Below are 21650 nucleotides of genomic sequence, written 5' to 3'. Positions count from 1 at the left end.
AAAAAAAAAAAAAAAAAAAAAAAAAAGGGTATGGATTATTTTTGGGGAGAGGATGGATGCAGGAGGAGTTGAGGGTGGGGTTGGGAGTAGGTATAACCTAAATACATTGTATACATGCATGAAATTATGTAACAATATAATATAAAAATATAATAAAGAATAAACTTTGTAAAATGTGAGTGGGGATAAAAGTGACAGATCTACAGTAATTTGTTCATCAAACCATGAAACTTAGTGTACTTTTGATTGCTTAGATATCGTTTTGTTTGATGTGCTTTTATAATATGTTCTCTTTCATTCATTCACTAGTCGCAACTGTCGCTGTCCCTCTAGAAGGGCACAGGGGGTTATTGGTGGGATGAAGGTCACATTCTCATTGTGTCCTCAAACAAAAGCAGGCAGTGCAATCTATCTTAGCCTCTATCACTATTTTGATGCAGGTCTGACAATAGCCTGGACTAACCTGGAAGAACCAGTAATCCTCTTGCCTCAGCCTCTGCCGTGGTGGGATTCCAGGCTGAGCTACCACACCCTGCCAGTCTACTCTTGAATTATAGCTTACTTCACTTACCCCTCAGCAGGAACCACTTACTGACTCTCCATCCTCCACAGGCTGAGGCAACAGCCAAGCAAAGAGACCCAGGCATTACTCTTCAAACTGCGAAGTCTAGTGGAAGACACAGATGTTGATCAACTGCAGGGTCGCCATCACAGGGCAGTGTGGTAGGATCAGAGGACAGGGTCTCAGTGACCTCCTGGTTCTAACTAGAGACTCTTATTGATATGCACTGAAGTTACTTAAGTTCTTCTGCTTTGGGGGAGTGTATCCCAGTGGGCTGACCGGCATGTATAAAGATGTTCACCGCGTGATTTTTTTATACAAGTTGATGCCACATGAAAATACAATGAAAGCTGTCCCAGTATCCAAAGATAAAGAGTTGCTTAAGCAAATTATGGTATACTAAAACAAAAACAAAACAAAAAAACCAAAACAACAACAACAACAAAACCCCTGAAGCCATTGGACATGAAAGAATAGAGCTACACGGTTCAAGGAGGAAGAAATTTATCATTTATTTTGCAAGTTGTAGGAATAAATCTCACTTGTGAAACATGTTTGTGTCTTTTTCTTCCTGTTCCTGGCTACACAGTCACTGTTACTGGATCATTGTGATCTTCATACAAATATGTTGTGGGGGGAAAAAAGGCCCCTACCCCAGTTTTCCCCTGTATTCCCCATTGGCTCCCACATACCTCTTTGTCACTCTTCGCAGAGGTGCATCTCCGCTCCTCCTAAATCCACTCTGGCCAGGATGCTGTGCATGTCAAAATCACCAGTGGTCTCGTTGCTGAGTCCCACACTCATGTCACAGCAGTGCCAGCACAGCCTCCAAGGGTCCTAACTCTATCCTGCTTCAGGTCCCCGAACTCCCCTCACTCTCATTTCCCCCTGAGTCTGGCTTCCTCTTTCCCAGTCTTCAACCTAAGCTTTTCTTCTATACTTACATTCATGCCTTTGACCTAATCCATTCAAAGCTTTATCTATTTAATTTGTTTTTTAAAAGACTTTTTCTTTAAAATGTTTATTGTGGTGGTGCAGTGGTGGCGCACCCCTTTAATCCCAGCACCTGGGAGGCAGAAGCAGGCAGATTTCTGAGTTCGAGGCCAGCCTGGTCTAAAGAGTGAGTTCCAGGACAGCCAGGGCTACACAGAGAAACCCTGTCTCAGAAAAAAAATGCTTATTGTGCTTATTTGTGTATGTGTTTACCTGAATATGTATATGGACTGACTCATATGCTAATACATATGTGGAGGTCAGAAGACAACTTGCAGGGGTCAGGTTTTTTCTTTCCTCCTTGTGGGTCCTGGGGATTGAACTGAGCCATTTCATTGGCCCTGAATTACCCATTCATTCATTCATTCATTCATTCATTCATTCATTCGGTGCTGGAGATGGAACTCAGTGCTTGCTAGGCAAGCTCTCTACTAGGAGGCACCCCCAGCCCCAGCCCTCACTTTCTTCAGTCTGATCTGTTTTATTATTTGTTTGTTTGTTTGTTTGTTTTATATGTATGAGTACACTGTAGCTGTACAGATGGCCATGAGCCATCATGTAGCTGCTGGGAATTGAACTCAGGATGGCCCTGCTCGCTCCAGCCCCGCTTGCTCTCGTAATACACTGTAGCTGTCTTCAGATGCACCAGACACCCAGAAGAGGGGTCAGATCTCATTACAGATGGTTGTGAGCCCCATGTGGTTGCTGGGATTTGAACTCAGGACCTTCGGAAGAGCAGTCAGTGCTCTTACCCGCTGAGCCATCTCGCCAGCCCAAGTCTGAGCTGTTGAGGCTGAGAGCCCTCTTCCCATGTTATTTACCCCTTACTCTTTGGAAATTGAAGCAGAAAACTCCAAATTTCCAGATTTGTTTCTCACCTGCTCTCATCTCTTCCATGTCCCAACTTGCTAAGCAAAGCCAGTGAGCCCCGGAGAGATTCTCTGGGTCGCAGTAGAGACCTCTTACCTTCTAGCCTCTGCAGGGATGGGTGCTACCCCATGGCAGCCTTGGCTTGGCTTAGGATGTCCTGGATCCTTGAGTGACTATGGAGGAGTGTACCCCACTACTCTATCCCCACTCAGAATTTCACAAATGGAAACAAAACATTTATTGTGTGCAGCTATAGAAATTCCGGGGATTGTTTGTACAGTAACCAGGGGTGATTAACACACAACTCTAGAGGTTGGAGAGATTACTCCTTGGGCAAGAGCACCTGTTTCTGCAGAGGACCCGGGTTTGGTTCCCGTCACCCACCTGATGGCCCACAATCACCCATGACTCCAGTTCCAGGAGATCTTATACCTTCTTCTGACTTCCGCAGGCACCAGGCACACACATGGTACACAGACATACATGTAATCAAAATGCTGGTACACATAAAATAAAACAAATAAATCTAAATGGTGCCTTTTAAAGAAAAACAATTAAAAATAAAAACTAACTCTACAAAATATAGCATTGCAGAGGAAGGCAAGGAAACTGGTATTGGAGACTAAAATGGGGGGGGGGAACCATGTTAGGTACTAGAAAATTGTTTAATAAAACAGTTGTTCCTGTTCTTGGTAAGCAAAGTGTCTATTGAAGTCTGCACCTCTAGCAAAAACATGGTGACACACACAGAGAGAACCTCTGCTCAGGTTTGACTTCCTAGAACTCCATCATGAGGCTTAGTATGGATGAGAGGCCAATGGGAAGAGACCCTAACTCCATAGTCACAGGGTCGCAGGAGGGAGAAAGCTGATTATTGTACCAGTTAACTGATACAATGTAAGCAGGGAAATACAACGTAGAAGTGCAGCTCTGCCCTCTGTTCTGCAAGCCCCTTATCTATTTGTTTGAACCCTGTGGAGTGGGATAATTTGACAGGACCCTGTCCTTAGGTTCAAGGTAAGAGACTTTGCTCAAGATCCTGCCCTGAAGGAACCAGGGTATGCAGGGAGCGCCAAGGTGTTTGCCAATGACTGCTTTCTGCCAGAACCCACTCAAACTCTACAAAGAAGCCAACTTTGGTTAAAAAAAAAAAAAAAATGCTTCAGAGTGAACAATTGCAAGCTGCTCACTGCTGAGCGAGTTCCGTTTTGGGGGATCTTTTAAACAAAGGGCTTGAAACACTGAATGCTCTGCTCTCTGCTTCCCCGAGGGAGAGTAGGTTGAGAGGGGCAGCAGGAAGCAGGAATCTGGAACAAATGCCACTGGGGTGGAAGACTGTTCCCACGAAGTGCTGCGCTGTAATAACAGGACACAGGAGGCTGCAGTGGGCCCAGCTAACAGCTCAGGGTGGGCTTGGTACTGCCTGACAGAGATGAGGGGAGGGAATTGCCATCTAGGGCCCTGGGGAAAAACCAATTCACAGAAAGAAAAAAAAAAAGATCTTTGTTAAAAGCTACATATGATCATATATGGAATTCTCCAGCATCCAATTCAACACTGGTCACTCCTTTTAAACTCATGCAGGCACCAAAGATGTGACATTCAGGCCCGTGACACAGAATTTCATCCCATGTTTAAGGAGTGTACAACTTGTGTGACTTAAGGACAATTACACAGTAGTGTCTACTCAAACCCATAGTCTCCACTAAAATCATGCACAAAGTCTTTTGCTAATAATTGACTCATGGGCCAGCAAGATGACTCAGCAGGTAAAGGAGCTCGCCACCAAGCCTGACGACCTGAGTTTGATCCCCAGGGCACACACAGTAGGAAAAGCAACTTCTGAAAATTGTTCTCTATTCTACATAGGCACCATGGCATACCACCACCACCCTCACATAAAACAAATAAATAAATGTGATTTAAAACCCCGTATATAAGACTAGGGGTACCGTACACTGGTAGAGATGTTTTAACTATTTCTATTTAACCCATATATATTTAGCTAGCACATGGGAGGTCAGGGTTTGATCTTCAACACGAAACAAAACCACAAGCCCCTGACTCATGATCTATGTAGACTCTCTTGCAGTTTACATCTAGCATGAGTCCAGCGATCATGTTAAAAAAGGCATGTTTGTGGCCACAGAAGGCCCCGAGCTATGAGGCTGTGGGCAGCTCAGCTGTCATGCAGGCACACAGGTGATGTAAGACAATAGTCGTAGAGTCAGCTGGCTTCCAAGGCCAGCAGCCAAGCTCCAGCCAGAGTGCCAGGGAGTAGAAGAGGCAGCAAGCTGCTGGAGGCCACAGCGGCGCCCACGGCCCATGGAGATCTTCACTGTCCTCCTGCTGCTTGGCCTCTGCTCTGGTAAGTTCCGGGGTGGGGGGCTCCTCTTTGAAGGTGAAGCACTAATGTGCCCCCTGCCCCATACCCCAGTCTTGTTTCTTCAATGGGAATACAGGACATAGCCAGACCAACCAGAGGCTTCTCTACCAGTCATAGCTTGGTGTCAGCTCGAATGGCCTCTTGAAGATAGATTTTCAGTTTGTTTTTCCCAGGGTGGGAGCTGCCTGGTCAAAAGCCACAAGCAAGGGATCCTGGCTGCTCTTTGATCGCTTGGTCCCAGGCCCAGCCATGTGAACATCGTAGTGCCACTTGTATAGTCTGAGCCACTGGTGGACTATGCTATACCATTCTGGACTACCTTCATGTTCAGATGCCTAGCAGGCATGTCCTACACACAGACTGAGAACTGCATGTGGCCAAAAAGATCTAGGAGTATATACTAATGCAAAAATCATAAACTTATTTAAACTTTGTTATTTTATTTTTTGATATTATTTTTATTATTATTACTATTATTAGTATTATTTGTAACTAGATTGCATAGTTTGGGTGCCAACTTTGTAGCCGATGGGCCATTTGTCACTCTAGAATTTGTCTGAGCATGAAGAGGTTTGATTGGCAGCTACAGGTGCCAGGGAAGGAAACCTGTTAACAAATGTAGCTAAACTGTGTCTACAAAGAAACTCTTTTGTCCCGTTTAGTTTAGCTTAGTTTAGTTTTGTTTTCTGAACTTCAGAGATTCGCTTTTTTAAACTCCACTGCACTCCCACCCCCACGTTTTAAGGATCTTACTGATTCACAGGTTTTATGTTTGAGTTGGACTTATGAAACCTTGCGCAGCCCTTGACCTACTCTCTGCTCTGGAATGTGTCCCATCACAGCTGAAACGCTATCCTGAGCCCCAGACTTCCGGTAGAGGGAAACAGGAGATGTGTGTTGATTACTTCCGATGAACTTACTGGTGATATCATCCCCCTGAGGAGCGAGGTGGCCTGAAGCCTGCAGCTCCCTGCGCTCTAACATTGCTCTGGCAAGAGCAAAGTGTATGTGTGTGTGTGTGTGTGTGTGTGTGTGTGTGTGTGTGTGTGTGTTTTCATTATCAGAGTTAGAGGAAATATCTAAAATCAGATCCATTAAATCCTGTGGAATTTGAAGTTGATCCAACCAAAGCAAGCTCAGCATGTGTGTGCATGCGTTTACAAACTCTACACTCGGTGAAAACTTGTTTTAAAAAAATTTTTTAAAGATTTTTTTATTTTATGTATATGAATGTTTTGCCTGCATGTATGTGCACCACATGTGTCAGAGGTGACTACAGAGGTCTTTGAGAAAAGGGTCTCAAATTCCCTAGAACTGGAGTTACAGATACCCACATGAGCCACCACATGGGTACTGGGAACAGAATCTGGGTCCTCTGCCGGAGCAGCAGCAAGTACTCTTAACTGCTGAGCCATCTCTCCAGCCCCTCAGTGAAAATTCTTAAGTGATATGCTTCCAAAAAATACCTACAAGACCTCTTAGAACAACAAAGTTCATGTGCAGCTGCTAAGAGAAGTCTGTGTGGCATGTTTCAATCAAACAAAAATTTCCTATATTGCTTCCACATGTAGTCTGTAATAAGCAGAGGAAGCCCTAAGCAGGTGAAATCCTGGGTAAGTGTGTGTGTTGACATGGGTGTGGACATGACAAGAACTCCCCTAAAGCCTCAGACCCATGGGGTAAGTCTCGGAGGGAAATGGCAAAGCCTTCCTCTGGTTTATGTGAAATATTGGAAGTGTGCATAGAAAATGCCCACCACAGTTTTCTGCCCAGTGGAAATTATGGATTATGACTTCCTCTGCAGAACTGTTCCCACTGAGATGGCTAACCTGGCCGCCTGGATCCAACTGTCTATCATAAACCCTGCATCCTTGTTTAACTGTATACAATAACCCTTCCTCCCTGTTCAATCTATTTAATAAACACACTGAGCTCCCTGGATTCCAAGGTTCCTCTACCCAAGAGACCAGACCACCTGATCATAGCTTTTTTGTGTATCCATGTGTCTGTGTCCATGTGTCTATCTATGTTTCTACTCTCAGTTCCCTCCCTATCCCAGCCAGGTCCTTTTCTGGAGCTGTGCAAAGGATGGGACAGTAGGCCATAGGAATTTAGAATTATAAAATGCAGCCCAGCACCCTAAATGTGGTTATTGCAAGGAAACTGAAGGTAAGAGGTATAAATTGGCCTGCAGGGTGGCACAACATAAATTCTGGAATGGAATCACTTAAAACCTTGGTTTGTCCAGAACAAAGGCCTAAAACAATCTGAAATCACCCAGGTAGAGATATAGCATGAGGTTAGAGTGAGATTTACCCAAGGTGACTCACTATATATAGTTCAAAATTCTATTGGTCAAAACCAGGGTCTTGGCCAGGTGGTGGTGGCACACACCTTTAATCCCAGCACTTGGGAGGCAGAGGCAGGCAGATTTCTGAGTTCGAGGTCAGCCTGGTCTACAAAGTGAGTTCCAGGACAGCCAGGGCTATACAGAGAAAACTTGTCTCAAAACAAAACAAAACCAAAAAACAAACAAACAAACAAACAAAAAACAAAAAACAAAAAAAAAAAACAGGATCTTGTTCCCTTTATACAAATACAAGTCTGATGAGATGGCTTAGTCAGCAAAGCACTGCCCTTACAAACACAAGACCTTAATTCAATCCCCCACAACCCATATTTAGAAAACCAGGCATAGTGGCAACGTCTGCAGTCCCAGCACTGGGGAAGGGAAGGCAGACAGGTTATGGGTGCTTCTAGCCGTCTAGCTTACAAGGTAAATTTTAGGCTAATGACAGGCTAACGACTGAATCGGTCTGTCTGTTGGCATCAGTCCTCCTGTCAGGGTCACTTCCTCAGTGCTTGCTGGACACACTACAGCTGCTGTTGTGATTTACATAGCAGCACCTTTCACACAAACTTCTCCTGTCATCCACCCGAGAATCTCAGTCATGCTACTGCCACCTTTCTCGGGGCCCATGAATTCCCCGTCGGTTACCGATGCTAATGACCAATGTCAATCACCACATGAGTAGAGAGAAGCCTATTCACACCAGGTTCACCTTCAAATATTGTAACATTTCTAAAACAATGTTTGCATGCAGTAGATGTTTGCATGCATTCAACAGATGTTTAGCAAGTTAACAATGCCACCACCACTGGAATCAAGAGTATCGATGTGATTTGACTACAAAGGGCAATGTTGACATGCCTTGTCTTCTATGTAGAGCCTTTCTCTTTAATGAAAGAGAGTTTACTCTCATGTTGCTGACTCCAGCACTGCAAGCCATATTGGAGCTGGAAAGTGATTCGCAGAATTCTTCCTTGGAGTCTTGTAAAATTCTATTGGCTTGCTTATTATCAACATTCTATCACTGATGGTCCTATGGGCTATTTCCTGCCAATGGATTATGGTAATGTTTCTATAAACCCTGTGGGGGGAAACTTTGTATCTCCTCACCTTGCCCATTGAAACCACCCTAAGAAATAGAGATTGAGGTTGAAAGTCCTCACAAAGGGAACAAGGTCCCTTGCTATGGGCAAGGGCAGAAGGTGAGTGTTTCTGGCATGGTGGCATGCCCATTCCCCGAATCCTCTCCTTTAGTGAATCATTAGGCTGGATGCACAGCTTTTCTGAGACATACTGCTAACCCTCTTGCCTTTTAGTATGTTCCTCCTGTGCAAAATCTGGGTCTTTGCACAACACCCCCCTCTTGAGGGTTATCAGCTTGCCAGCAGTTTGGGGGAGTTCTATGATACTATTGGAAGTTTTGAGGTTCAGATAACTTAGGAAGCTAGATGTGAGGTGTGGCTAAGTCAGGGCTCACGGGGGTCACAGCGAAGATTTTTTTTTAATTCTTTGTTTGTTTGTTTGTTTTGTTTTGTTTTTCGAGACAGGGTTTCTCTGTGTAGCCCTGGCTGACCTGGAACTCACTCTGTAGACCAGGCTAACCTTGAACTCAGAAATCTGCCTGCCTCTGCCTCTCAAGTGCTGGGATTAAAGGCATGTGCCACGACTGCCCAGCTCACAGTGAAGATTTTTAAGCTATGCTGAGAGATTTGTGAAAGCTCAGATCTAATTAGAGATTGCATTTTGTCTTTAAGGATGAGAAAAACTGTCTGGAACCCTGCCTCTAGCTAGGAGGGGACCTGGGAGGGCATGGCTATGCACTGAGCCTCAGTGTTCTCATCTGTGAAGCTGGGGTTAAAATAAAAATCACCCAGTGAATCATAACTATTCAGGAGGATTAGAGGCAGTCATGGGATTTAACTTATCAGTTAGTCGTGTCACATTAGTCATTTTATATAGATCCAAGGCCTGGGTGAGAAATAACACTACTGAGCAAAGAGGGAAGACATCTCATGAATCCAACATCTAAAGGTTTCTTGGCCCATGGAGAAGTAATGGTGACCTCAACAACAGGCTTCAAAAATGGAGTATCTGGTTACATGAATCAGGGTAAATGAATTGCCCAGCTGCTCTTGGAGAGGCAACTTCAGCCTTTGTCAGGCTGGAGTTCTATAACATATATAACCTTATATGGCACATGATGGATTTGGGAGGGGTGTACCCTAGGGACCAGGGTATACACAGTTGTGAGGTTGCAGCCGGCCCACAATCATAAAATTAGGTCACCACGCAGAATGTGAAGGTTCTGTTAGCTGAATGACCTTGGGCAAGTCATGCACTTTCCAAGGGTCAGGTCAGAGTGGTTGGTCACCTTGCCTCTGCAGCCTCAGGGGGGTGGGTACCTAGGAGAGTCAAGAGGGCAACCCTGTTCCCAATAGAATTCCTAACCTCAAGTCATCACAGCTTGGTTTGTTTGTTTGTTCTTTCTGGTTTAATTGGTACATGGCTCTAACAGCAGAGACTTGTAAAAACTGAGATAAAATACACATCACATAAATGAGATTATTTTAACCATTTAAAGTACACAGTTCAGCGGTAGAATCACCATTACATAGTTCTAATTCTCTTTCATTGTCTTCAAAGGCCACCCCGAATCCAGTAAGTGGCCTTGTTCTCCAAGTCACACTTGGAACCAGCAATCTTTCCACCTCTGTAGACTTATCATTCCAGATGTCTCATGCACCAGGTAGCCTTTTATATCTGATTTTTCACACTAGCTTAATGATGTTATCAAGGTGCATGCATGTTTCGACAACATCCTCACTCCCTTCCCCTTTTCGGACTTGTTACTCCTCCATTGTTTGGACACACCACAATGTATTCATCTATGTGTTTGCTGATGGTACTTTGAGTGTTGTATGCACTGCTGTTATTCTTCTGGATGTACACCCAGGAGTGCACTTGCTGGGTCATATGGTAACTCTGGTTTAGATTGTTAAGGAACTCAATATGTTTCTCACCAACACTGTGCGAGGTTTCAATTTTTCCATAACTTCACCAAATGTATTACTTTCCTTTATGTTCACTGTGGCCAACCTAGGGGCTGTAAGACAGCATCTACTTTTAACTGCTAATGGTGTCAAGAGATAGGAGGCCAGTAAGTCCAGACATGTCAGGCTCTGAAACATGTAGCCTTTCTGTGGCTTTTTCATGTGTATGGTGTTCTGCCCAATGTGATGTGGCCAGGGTCTGCATTAGGTAAAGTCACCTATCCAGAGGACAAGTGTTGTCTCATTGGACCGTTGCTGGGTATGGGGCCACACCAGCAACTGTGTTTGGGAGGGGACTCTGTGCTTTTCACTAGTTGGCTATGTCTCTAACCCTGGAGAGACTGTGTGCAAGGTGAAGAACAGCATCTGACAAGATATGTGTCATTTCCTGCCCAGCTGGCCCTGTTCTGGGCTCCGAACATGAGACTCGTCTGGTGGCAAAGCTCTTTAAAGACTATAGCAGCGTGGTGCGGCCAGTGGAGGACCACCGTGAGATTGTACAGGTCACCGTGGGTCTACAGCTGATCCAGCTTATCAATGTGGTAAGACCAGGGCTGGGGGCTCCCTATGGCACCCACCTATGGGACCCCATCTCACACTGGACCATCCCCCCTTGGCTTCCCTATTCATGCCCTAAAGAAGGGACCTTTACTTTTCTCAGGATGAAGTAAATCAGATTGTAACAACCAACGTTCGTCTGAAACAGGTAATCCAACTGGGTTATTGTACTTATGTTGTGTTTATTTACTTAAAATCAAACCTGGGCCTAGAGGAAATAAATCTAGGAAGGAGTATCATATACCAAAATGTTGAAATGAGGTCTGTAGGGATGGTGGAAGCATGTATACATATATACACATATACCCATATACCCACATATGCATGTATGCACATGTACACACATATACATCTATTTATGTATGTATATGCATGCTGATGTCTTGTTTAATTTGCTTCTATTTTCATGTTTGTTCTTCTCTGTGTGGATTCGTTTGCTAGGGAGGCCATAGCCAAGGAATACAAACTTGAAGGCCTTAACAACAGGAGTTTATCACAGCACAGTTCTGGAGGCCAGATGTTCCAAAGTTAATGTGTCATTGGAGCTTGTTCCCTCTGAGGACTGAGGGGAAATCAGTTCCAGAACTTTCTACTAGGCTTGTAGATAGCTGCTGTCATGTCCACAGAACATTTTCTCTGTGTATTTGGTGTCTGTGTGTGTGATTTAAATTTCCTCTTTTTATAAAGATGCTGGACAAGGGCTCACCCTGATGATTTCAGCTTAACTTAATTCCTCTGTAAAGATCCAACTAAAGGCCCATTCTTCTTAAGTATGAGCTAGCACTTTGCAAGAGTGATTTTCACCGTAATACAATTCAGCTGGTAACACTGTATTTCCAAAGCTTGCTGGCCCATCCTAATTCTAGTTAGGTTAGACACTGATTTGGTCTTCTAACTGGGGAAATGTCTCTCATTCTAGCAATGGGTCGACTACAACTTGAAGTGGAATCCAGATGACTATGGAGGAGTGAAAAAAATTCACATCCCCTCGGAAAAGATCTGGCGGCCTGACGTTGTTCTCTATAACAAGTAAGAAAGGCCATGCAGGGTGGGCCAGCATCCCCTCGGAAGGACTGCCACATGCGGTTCCCCACCGTTTGCATTAAATAACCCTTAAAACCAGAAGCACGTTGACAGGCGAGGAGTGCCATATGGTGCCCCATGTTATGAATAGAAACAATTATGGAAGCCAAATTGAATCAGGGCTGTGGGTGGGAACATTAATCCCGGAGAGCTGCGATGGTGCGTGTGGCAACCACGCGAGACACCCGGACTTCCCGTCTCTGAATTCCTTGGAATAAAAAGCCTCCCCCTGTCCCAGGGGTCTCCACTCCCGGGGGGTGTTATTCATCACATTCTGAATGCCAATCCCACCATCAGTGCCTGATGCCTCTCTTGCCATCCACTGGGCCCTGCAACAGACTGTTTGTTGTGAAATTATAATGTGATTCACGACACTTGGCTTAATGACACGTTCATTATCATATGTCCTTCATTTGTCAGGGAATATTCATTTCAAAGAGCATCCTTCCAAGGCAGGAACAGGAGTATGCGCAGTCAGCTAGCTAGAGGATTTGCAGTCTGATCCGATGCTTTACAGCAGATGTTCCTGGGGCTGGTAGGGGCTGTGGATGAAAATGGTGCCCCCTGGCGGCTCTCCCAGCGTCTAGCACACAGCTAGAGCTGGGATTGCCGGGCCAGCCAAATTCCCCATTGTTGGTAGTGCATTTCTGGAGAGAAGTGTTGATAGAAGCGTCTTGTTTTTAGTGAGAAGTGTCTTGTTTTTAGTGAGAACCCCACAGCTCTAGTCCTCTCCACAGACTACGAGAAGCACCTTCGTGGCTAGAGAAAAGGGCTGGGGGTGCAGATGAGTGGTAGAGGATTTGTTGAACGTGTGACGCCTTTATATGGTATCCTGAGAACTAGAGGAAATGAAAGTTTTTTAAAAATCTGTTTCCGGTTTCTGAAAAAGGATCCAGCTATGTGGCCATGTTCGATCTTCTGACTTACATGGCCTCCCCAGATGCCTGGTGCTAAAGGCCACACTTAGGGCATGAGGGGCTCTGTGCCCTTCTCTCTTAGCCGTTCTCTCCCCTGCTGGCCAGAGGCACCTGAGTTTGTGACTTGTTCCACCTGAGTTCTAAAACAGCTCTCAGAACACCAGTCCCGCCCCTCCCCCATACATTATTCTGCTTCTAGGAGTGGTTTATTTTAAATTTCTAGTCTTTCAGCCAACTCTGAAAGCACACAGATGGAGTCTGACATTACAAGTGTCTCTGGGGACAGGAAAGGAAAGGCTGAGAGATGCAGCAGGCCTGCGTCACTTGTTACTCTGTGAAGGAAGTCTGTAGATTACCTCATTCATCCCTGGAGATTCTGCTGGGCAGTGTTGGCGCATGCCTTTAATCCCAGCACTTGGGAGGCAGAGGCAGGCAGATTTCTGAGTTCGAGGCCAGCCTGGTCTACAGAGTGAGTTCCAGGACAGCCAGGGCTACGCAGAGAAACCCTGACTTAAAAAAAAAAAAAAAACAACAACAACAAAAAAACAAACAAACCAAAAAAACATCCTCAGAGACTCTGACTTGGGCCTTGATTAGCATTCAGAAGTCTGCATTTTGCTTTCTCTCATTGATTCATTGATAGATTGGGCTTTGCTATGTAGCCCAGGCTGACTGAGGAATCTTAATCCACCTGCCTCTGCTTCTAGAGTGCTGTAATCATAGGAACACATCACCACACTTGGCTAGTGCTTAGGAATGTGTGGTTTCTGACCATCACCCAAGTGAGTGTTGGTGTAAGACAAATTTGGGGAGCACCGCCACTGGTTGCAATGCAATATTGGAGCCATTTTCCTCTCTTATCCCGACCACAGTGCAGACGGCGACTTTGCCATTGTCAAATTCACCAAGGTGCTCCTGGACTACACCGGCCACATTACCTGGACACCACCAGCCATCTTTAAAAGCTACTGTGAGATCATCGTCACCCACTTTCCCTTCGATGAGCAGAACTGCAGCATGAAGCTGGGCACCTGGACCTATGACGGCTCCGTGGTGGCCATCAACCCGGTAGGTGGTGGCCTCCTGGGATGCAGCTGGTTTCAGGACTTGGGCCATCTACGTGTCCGAGTCAGCCTCTGGACAATCACAGGCTCCTGGCACCACTCTGAACTAGAGAAGCATCTGGTGGTATGGCTTTCAGTTGAGTGCCAAAGTTCTTAATGCACCGCCCAGGAGAGCTAAGTAAAAGCTTAAATAAATTCTCTTTGTTATGTGCTGTCTCTAGAAGTCTGATAAAATGAGTCTTTGAGTGCGACTTGGTGGGCCAGTGTTTCAAAGTTTCCTAGAGATCTGAGAGTAGAGCCAAAATGAATAACCCTAACTTACTATATGATGTGTTCTATAGGAAGTAAACCTATTTCCCCAAAGCAGAGGTGGCCCAACATCCCTCTTGGCAAAGTGACACTCCATATGGGACATGGTTACCATGTCTCTGCTCCTCCTCGGGGTGATGCAGCAGGAGCCTGCAAACCTTGTTTTGATTCTCAGGAAAGTGACCAGCCCGACCTGAGTAACTTCATGGAGAGCGGGGAGTGGGTGATCAAGGAGGCCCGGGGCTGGAAGCACTGGGTGTTTTACTCCTGCTGCCCCACCACTCCCTACCTGGACATCACCTACCACTTCGTCATGCAGCGCCTGCCCCTCTACTTCATTGTCAACGTCATCATTCCCTGCCTGCTCTTCTCCTTCTTGACCAGCCTGGTGTTCTACCTGCCCACAGACTCAGGTGAGTGCAGTTGCCATGGCTACAGCTAGCTGCCATGCTGTGGAGCTCATACTGCTGGTTTAGGGGCAGCCAGGGGTAAGTGCGTGCTCACAGAGGTGCAGGGCCCTAAGTCGTCATTGCTGTGCACAGGGTGCAAACAGACAGTTGCTGAGTGGCTGTGGAAACTGAGTGGAGCTCACAGCTGGGTGACTTGGGTCCTCTGGAAGAGCAACAAATGAGCTTAACCACTGAGCTGTCTCTCAATATGTATGGGTATTTTTGCCTACATGTATGTCTGTGTACTATGTGTGTGCACCTGGTGCTAATAAAGGCCAAAATAGGGCATCAGTTCCCCTGGGACAATAGTTGTAAGTGCTTGTGAGCTGCAATATGGAATGGAGCAGCCCGTGCCCTTGACTTCTGAACCATCTCTTCTGCGTCCCCCCCATATTTGTTTTGAACACATAAGCACAAATAAATATTTTCAACTTCCTAATCAAATGAAAGTTCTGAAAGCAAGAGAAAACACTGCTAGAGCAATACATAACGAATTACCCTCTATAAATACCAAATAGTTTATGAGTGTAAATACTAAATTCTTATGAGCACTCTAAGCTTAGTTGATGTTAGCTATCATAGTATTATTAAATAGAAAATGGCAAATAACTTGATAAATTTAATGTTTATAGTTCTGGCTCTTTCTTTTGGAGATAGAATTGTTTATCTTTCCTCTGCATACCCCTTTTTAGTCTCTATTTATTCTATCCCCTCTATTAGCACACATTCACAAAGTCACCAATTCAAGAATGTCCGTGGGTCCTGAAATCCAAGAGTGCTCAAGTCCCTCATATAAAATGACATTGTAGTCACATGGAACATCTGGACATTCTATAATATTTAACATTATTTCTTTTTTGTTTGTTTTTGTTTTTGTTTGTTTTTTTGACAGGGTTTCTCTGTATAGCCCTGGCTGTCCTGGAACTCACTCTGTAGACCAGGCCTCGAACTCAGAAATCCACCTGCCTCTGCCTCCCAAGTGCTGGGATTAAAGGCATGCACCACCACCATGCACCACCACCGCCCGGCAACATTATTTCTTGACACACTGTAAAGACTATACAAATACTTATCACATAATTTTGTTTGAGGGATAGTGGCAGAAAATCTATATATAGTCAATATAGATACAATTTAATTTTTCTGAACATTTTCAATAAAGTTTGGTTGAATTCTTGCAAAATCTGCAGATACAAAAGGCTGTTTGTCCATCTACCACCTGGAAAGGTATGAAGAGGTCTACAATAACACCGGAAAAGGCAACACAAGGGAACTCCCTAGGGATCCCAGAGGTTCTCTGTAGCACCCTACAAAGAAGACCCAGTGCCAGTCAGCCTGACCCTCCTGCAGCCTGCCCAGCCAGGATCCCTGAGACTCAGGGACTGCAGGAAAAAGACAAAAGATTTGGGGGATCCCCTACCATGAAAACCAAACCAAATTGAGAAACAAATCAAGTGAGAAAACAAACTTTCTAGACGAAAGTGAGAGGAGGCGAGGAGGTTGAGAGTCCTATATGGCAGACTTTATGTTTGTTTGTTTGTTTGTTTGTTTGTTTTGCTTGTTTTACAGTTTTGGCCTAGCAGCTTCACATGGAGAGAAAGATATTTCTGGTCTCTTGGCCATCTCCTGGGTTAACAAAAAGACCAGAGGCAAGGTTTATTCAAACTTCCACCCTCGCTCTAGCTTGCCAACCTAGAATCCCTCTTGTTTTCCTGAATCCCAACAACAAACGGCAAAAAGAGTCTAGGGCATGAAACAAAGTTGCCGTTCGATGCCTGGCAGTTGTAATGGAAACCCTGGCCACCTGATGCTGTCAGGGCCCTGCGGTCTTACAGGAAGGATCACCAGAATTATACTTTGAGAACAAGCTGGTCACATTCCTTCGCCTTGGATTTTGGTGGCTGAGTGTGCAGGGACAGCTTGATGGAATGGCACAGGTGGATGCTTTAAGCAACAGCAGTCTGCTTCTTTATAGCCCTGAAAGCTCAAATTGAGAACAGGGAGTCAACAGGGTCCATCTATTCGGAGACCACTCTCCTCGGTTTGCAGAAGACACTTCTCCATGTCCTCACACAGTCTTCCCCGAGTATGTCTGCATCCAACACACCCTTACTGTGACACCAGTATACAATACTCTTGTTCTGCCTTAATTATCTCCTTAATGGTCCTGTATCCAAATTCTGACCTCCTGGAGTTTCAGGAGCAGGTAGGTTGTTACATTTCTTTCTTTTGTCTTCCTAGGGGAGAAGATGACGCTGAGCATCTCTGTCTTACTGTCCCTGACCGTGTTCCTTCTGGTCATTGTGGAGCTGATCCCTTCCACCTCCAGCGCTGTACCCCTGATCGGGAAGTACATGTTGTTCACCATGGTATTTGTCATTGCGTCCATCATCATCACTGTCATTGTCATCAACACACACCACCGTTCGCCCAGCACCCACATCATGCCCGAGTGGGTGCGGAGGGTAAGTGCCGAGACTCCCAAGTCTCTCTTCAGTGAACCCAACTCAGTCCTGGCTAACACCTGAGTACTTAGTACTTAGTCCTTCCTAGGCTTTGGGGAACCCGGGAAAGGAACTACTTCTTCGTGGGCTCAGCTCATGTAGTCTTCCCGGAAACGGAAGAAAAGTAAAACGAGTTAATCCCACTCCCAATTCAAGTTTATGGGATCTGATTAGAGATTGATAGATCCCTGTCTTATGCTTGGACATTCTTAAGCTTATTACTGGTGTGTTTTCCAATTTCTGAATACACATGCTTATTTTCACTGGTGAAAATCATCATGGAGAACAGAACAAGGAGGAGAGAGAGGGGAGAGGGCCCCGATATAACGAGCGTGCTCACAAATATTTATATTATTGAACCGAAGCTGTGTTAATACTTCAAATATGTTTTTATTTTAATTAATTTTGTATTCATGCTGGGGATTGAACTGAGGGCCATGAACATTCTTGACAAGCACTGTCCTACTGAGCCATATCTCCCACCCAAATATGCCCATTTTGATAAATGTCATAGAGGTACTAAACTGTGTTGGTATTAGTAATACTGGCTTCCCATGTAGAATTTCTGGAGGAGACTAAGGGTCCCTGTTAGATGACTCTGGGCAAGACCTCTGTATACTTAACATCAGGAACAACAACAGAAGAAACATAGTAGAGTTATTTTGTGAGGCTAAGCGTTTACAGACTCCAGGCTGCAGGAGCAGTCGGTCTTCAATCCTGAGGGACTTTAAGCGAAGGAGTCTGAAGCGTGATCCAGCGTTGGCATCTGCACACAGGCTCCCTCCAGTGGCTAACTGCTTACATTACAGAACCAAAGCTGTAGACTGCTGCGGAGAGATAGTGTATATAGTCTTTGACCTTTAATACAGTCCTTTTGCTTTAAAGACAAGGATGGTGAGGTCTAGAAATGCTGGATGATTTGCCCAAGATCACATTGCTTACCCAAAGTCAGTGATTCTGTAAATACTGACAAAAGTCTCATACCGGGGATTTCTTTTTTTTTCCTGTTAGGTTTTTATCGACACTATCCCAAACATCATGTTTTTCTCCACAATGAAAAGACCATCCAGAGATAAACAAGAGAAAAGGATTTTTACAGAAGACATAGATATCTCTGACATCTCAGGGAAGCCAGGGCCTCCACCTATGGGCTTTCACTCTCCGCTGATCAAGCACCCTGAGGTGAAAAGCGCCATCGAAGGTGTGAAGTACATTGCAGAAACCATGAAGTCAGACCAGGAGTCCAACAATGTAAGCTTTGTGGCTCCAAGTCCACACCTCCGGGTCTGTGTGTCTATCAATGTATGTATGTATGTATGTATGTATGTATGTATGTATCCATCCATCCATCCATCTATCTAATTATCTCCATTCATGACAGGGTTTCTCTGGGTAGCCCAGGCTGTCCTGGAATTCACTCTCTAGACTAGGCTGGTCTCAAACTCAGATATCTGCCTGCCTCTGACTTCTGTGTGCTAGGATCAAAGGCATGCACCACCATCTACAGGCTAACACACCTCTGGGTCTAAATGATCTAATGTATAAGTGTGACAGGGGGGTTGACCAATGAGTTGGCTTCAAGCTCCAAATACTGACTTCATATGTGCTGTATTGACTACCCCTGGTACTCATTTTGGTTTAAATTAATTATGCAAAAATTAGAGATTATGATATTGGCCTCAGGGCTTCAGGTTTGGGGATTGAAGGCCAGGCCAGTAGGGGATGCTATGAGCCTGTGTCCCATCTCAGGGGATTCCTGTCTAATGCCCTCTGCTTTCCACAGGCGGCTGAGGAATGGAAGTATGTTGCAATGGTGATGGACCACATCCTCCTTGGAGTCTTTATGCTGGTATGTCTCATCGGGACCCTGGCTGTGTTTGCGGGTCGGCTCATTGAGTTACATCAACAAGGATGAGCAGAAGCTGAGCTAAGGCCAACTCTGCCCCAGCTGCAGCCACCACTAGGAAAGATGAAAGAGAGAGAGCTCTGTCTCTTTGAATCCTTTCATACTTACCAGACATGCAGTGTTCTAAATGTCCCGTTAATGACAGTGATCTCTGCTCACACCGCTATGTTCTTTTTTTATTTTGTTTTGTTTCGAGACAGGGTTTCTCTGTGTAGCTCTGGCTGTCCTGGAACTCTGTAGACCAGGCTGGCCTCGAACTCAGAAATCCACCTGCCTCTGCCTCCCAAGTGCTGGGATTAAAGGCGTGCACTACCACCGCCTGGTAGCCGCTATGTTCTTGAAGTGTCTCCCCTTTGCTTCTGCTGTTAACACCATGAGTCTCCTTAAAGAGTGAACCCTTTGTAGTAAATAAAAGTGAGTCCTCAAAATAAGTGTTTGTTTCTAAGTGGCCCCTGGGAGAGTTTTGCTTGGATACGGAAGGGTTTCTGTTGTATTGCCATTGCTAATTGTTTTTGTTTTCTTTCCTTTAAAAAATATAATTATACGTGTACGAGTGTTTTGCCTCCATGTAGCTTCACACACATGCCTAGTGTCCATGAAGGTCAAAAGAAGGCATCTGATCCCCAGGGACTGGAACTACAAATGATGTGAGCTTCCATGTGGAACCTGAGAGTCAAGGCTTTTGGAAGAACACTCAGTGTTCTTAACCACTGAACCATCCACCTATCCAGCCCAGTTAATTGTTACTTTTAAAGTGCAGAGAGTCCTTTACTTAAGACACACAGTTTCATACCTACTAGAAAAGCTGTGTCTACCAGATTCTCCAAAGACATAAATAACATTTGATATGGACACAAAGGAAGTGGTAGAAAGGAAATTAGTCAACTTTAAACTTAAAAAACAAAAAATTAATGTGTGTATGTGCATGTATGAGTGTGTGTGTGTCTCTCTCTCTCTCTCTCTCTCTGTGTGTGTGTGTGTGTGTGTGTGTGTGTGTGCTCGCATTGGTGAAATTGAGAGACAACTTTTAGGGGTTAGTTCTCATCTTCTACTTTATTGGGGGGAAATCTCTCTTGTGATTTCTGCTGCTGTGTTACATTCTCCTGTAAAGCTTCCCGGGGATCCTCTATACACTTCCCATCCCATGAACCGAGTGCTGGGATTCCAGATGCATGCCTGCATGCCACCATCTCCAGCTTTTTACAGGTTCTAGGATAGAATTTAGGTCATTAGGGTTGTCTAGCAAAAAACTACTTTTACCTGCTTAATCCATTTCTCTGGCACAAAGGGTAATTTTAGGACAATCACATACAAATAGTATCAAAACCTCATGGTTTAAAGTAGATTTCTGAAACCAGGAGAGGGAGAACGGTTTCTTAAGTGGTTTTTGTTTGACAGGCCTTCTTGAAAGGGTGCTTGGGCCAGGCAGTGGTGAATGCCTTTAATCCCTTGGGAGGCAGAGGCAGAGGAAGAACAAATCTCGTCGTCCTCCTTGAGGATGTACCTCTGACCCCATGAGAATCATCTTGCCCACAGGGGTTTATTTTATCCAAATAGTTTCACACAATCTCCATAATGTCCCTGTTTTACAAGTGAAAAAAGTGAATTTGGGGAAAGTTAAGCTCTGCTCCAACTAGAAGTAGAAGAACTGAGATCTGGACCCAGATAGAACTTAAGATTCTAAAATGGGGGCTGGAGAGATGGCTCTATGGTTAAGGTCATTTCCAGCAACCACACAGTGCATGGTGGCTCACAACCATCTACAATGGGATCTGATGCCTCTGCTGGTGTACAGGCACGCATATGACATAGCACTCATACATAAAAAATACATACATACATAAATAAAAATTTAAAGTTAAAAAAGAAAAGGGATTCTAAACCGCCTTGCAGCTGATGGGGTCACCGGCTCCCTGCTGTCCCACCATGCCTGGCTTGATCTGAGAAGTTCTGGTCTGTGTTGTTGGACACTCTGTGATATCCTTACTAACTGCCTTCTCAATTAAAGCCCCCAGCCTTTCCTTCAGTCCTTGGACCAATAGTGTTTGGAGTTCGAGGTCCTGTGACTGGAACCAGACACGTATGCACACACCATCCCCATTTCTGAAATCTGAAAAATGATTTCTCCGTGGCAAACTCTAAGCTCTAGTACAATTTACCCCAGACCAAGAAATGGTGTGGCTCTGGACTCAGGGAAGGCCTCTGAATCACACACACATCTGATCCCTGTCAGCCCCGGGGAGAGCTATAAACTGCACAACCAGAAGGCCAGGCTGAGCCCAGGTGGCTTCAATCTCCTCAGAGGGACTTCCCGTCCTCACCCCTGCACCAGTGCTGGACTCTTTCATCTCAAACAGTTCCCACTTTAAAAGGAAAACAATTGGCAGTTTCTCAAAAAGTCACACTCAGGGTCACCAAGCCACCCAGCAATCCCATTCCTAGGTAGAGAGCCAGAGGACTCGAAAGAAAGATTTACACTATTTGTATGAGAACATGCACAGAAGGAAAGAGCCAGAGAAAGCACTCTAGGCTCCCACCCACAGATGATGAGCAAAAGGGATGTTGAGACTGGGTTTTGGGTGTATGTGTTTAGGCCTCAGGGTCCATCCACCTTTTTGTTTTGTTTATTGTTGTTGGGTTTTTTGTTTT

At 45.0% G+C, this 21650-nt stretch overlaps 1 protein-coding gene across 2 annotated transcripts; it reads left to right on the top strand.

Moving 5' to 3' along the window:
- Window positions 1-4678: 4678 nt before the first annotated feature.
- Chrna1 (cholinergic receptor nicotinic alpha 1 subunit) lies at window positions 4679-19429 on the top strand. 2 transcript variants are annotated; one of them, XM_031373391.1, is made up of 9 exons: window positions 4679-4793; window positions 10608-10753; window positions 10873-10917; window positions 11689-11798; window positions 13642-13837; window positions 14318-14555; window positions 16833-17056; window positions 18107-18346; window positions 18879-19429. In XM_031373391.1, the coding sequence occupies exons 1-9, from the start codon at window positions 4751-4753 to the stop codon at window positions 19008-19010; spliced, it is 1374 nt and encodes a 457-aa protein (XP_031229251.1). In that variant the 5' UTR covers window positions 4679-4750; the 3' UTR covers window positions 19011-19429. The 2 variants fall into 2 exon arrangements, with proteins under 2 accessions (XP_031229251.1, XP_031229252.1); XM_031373392.1 differs by lacking the exon at window positions 4679-4793 and adding an exon at window positions 9842-9907 and having other exon boundaries at window positions 18879-19010.
- The last annotated feature ends 2221 nt before the right edge of the window (window positions 19430-21650 follow it).

Source organism: Mastomys coucha, unplaced genomic scaffold, assembly GCF_008632895.1.
Source record: "Mastomys coucha isolate ucsf_1 unplaced genomic scaffold, UCSF_Mcou_1 pScaffold15, whole genome shotgun sequence".
Lineage (NCBI taxonomy): Eukaryota > Metazoa > Chordata > Mammalia > Rodentia > Muridae > Mastomys > Mastomys coucha.
Note: the sequence above shows the minus strand (reverse complement) of the source record. Positions and strands in the feature narration are given on the sequence as shown.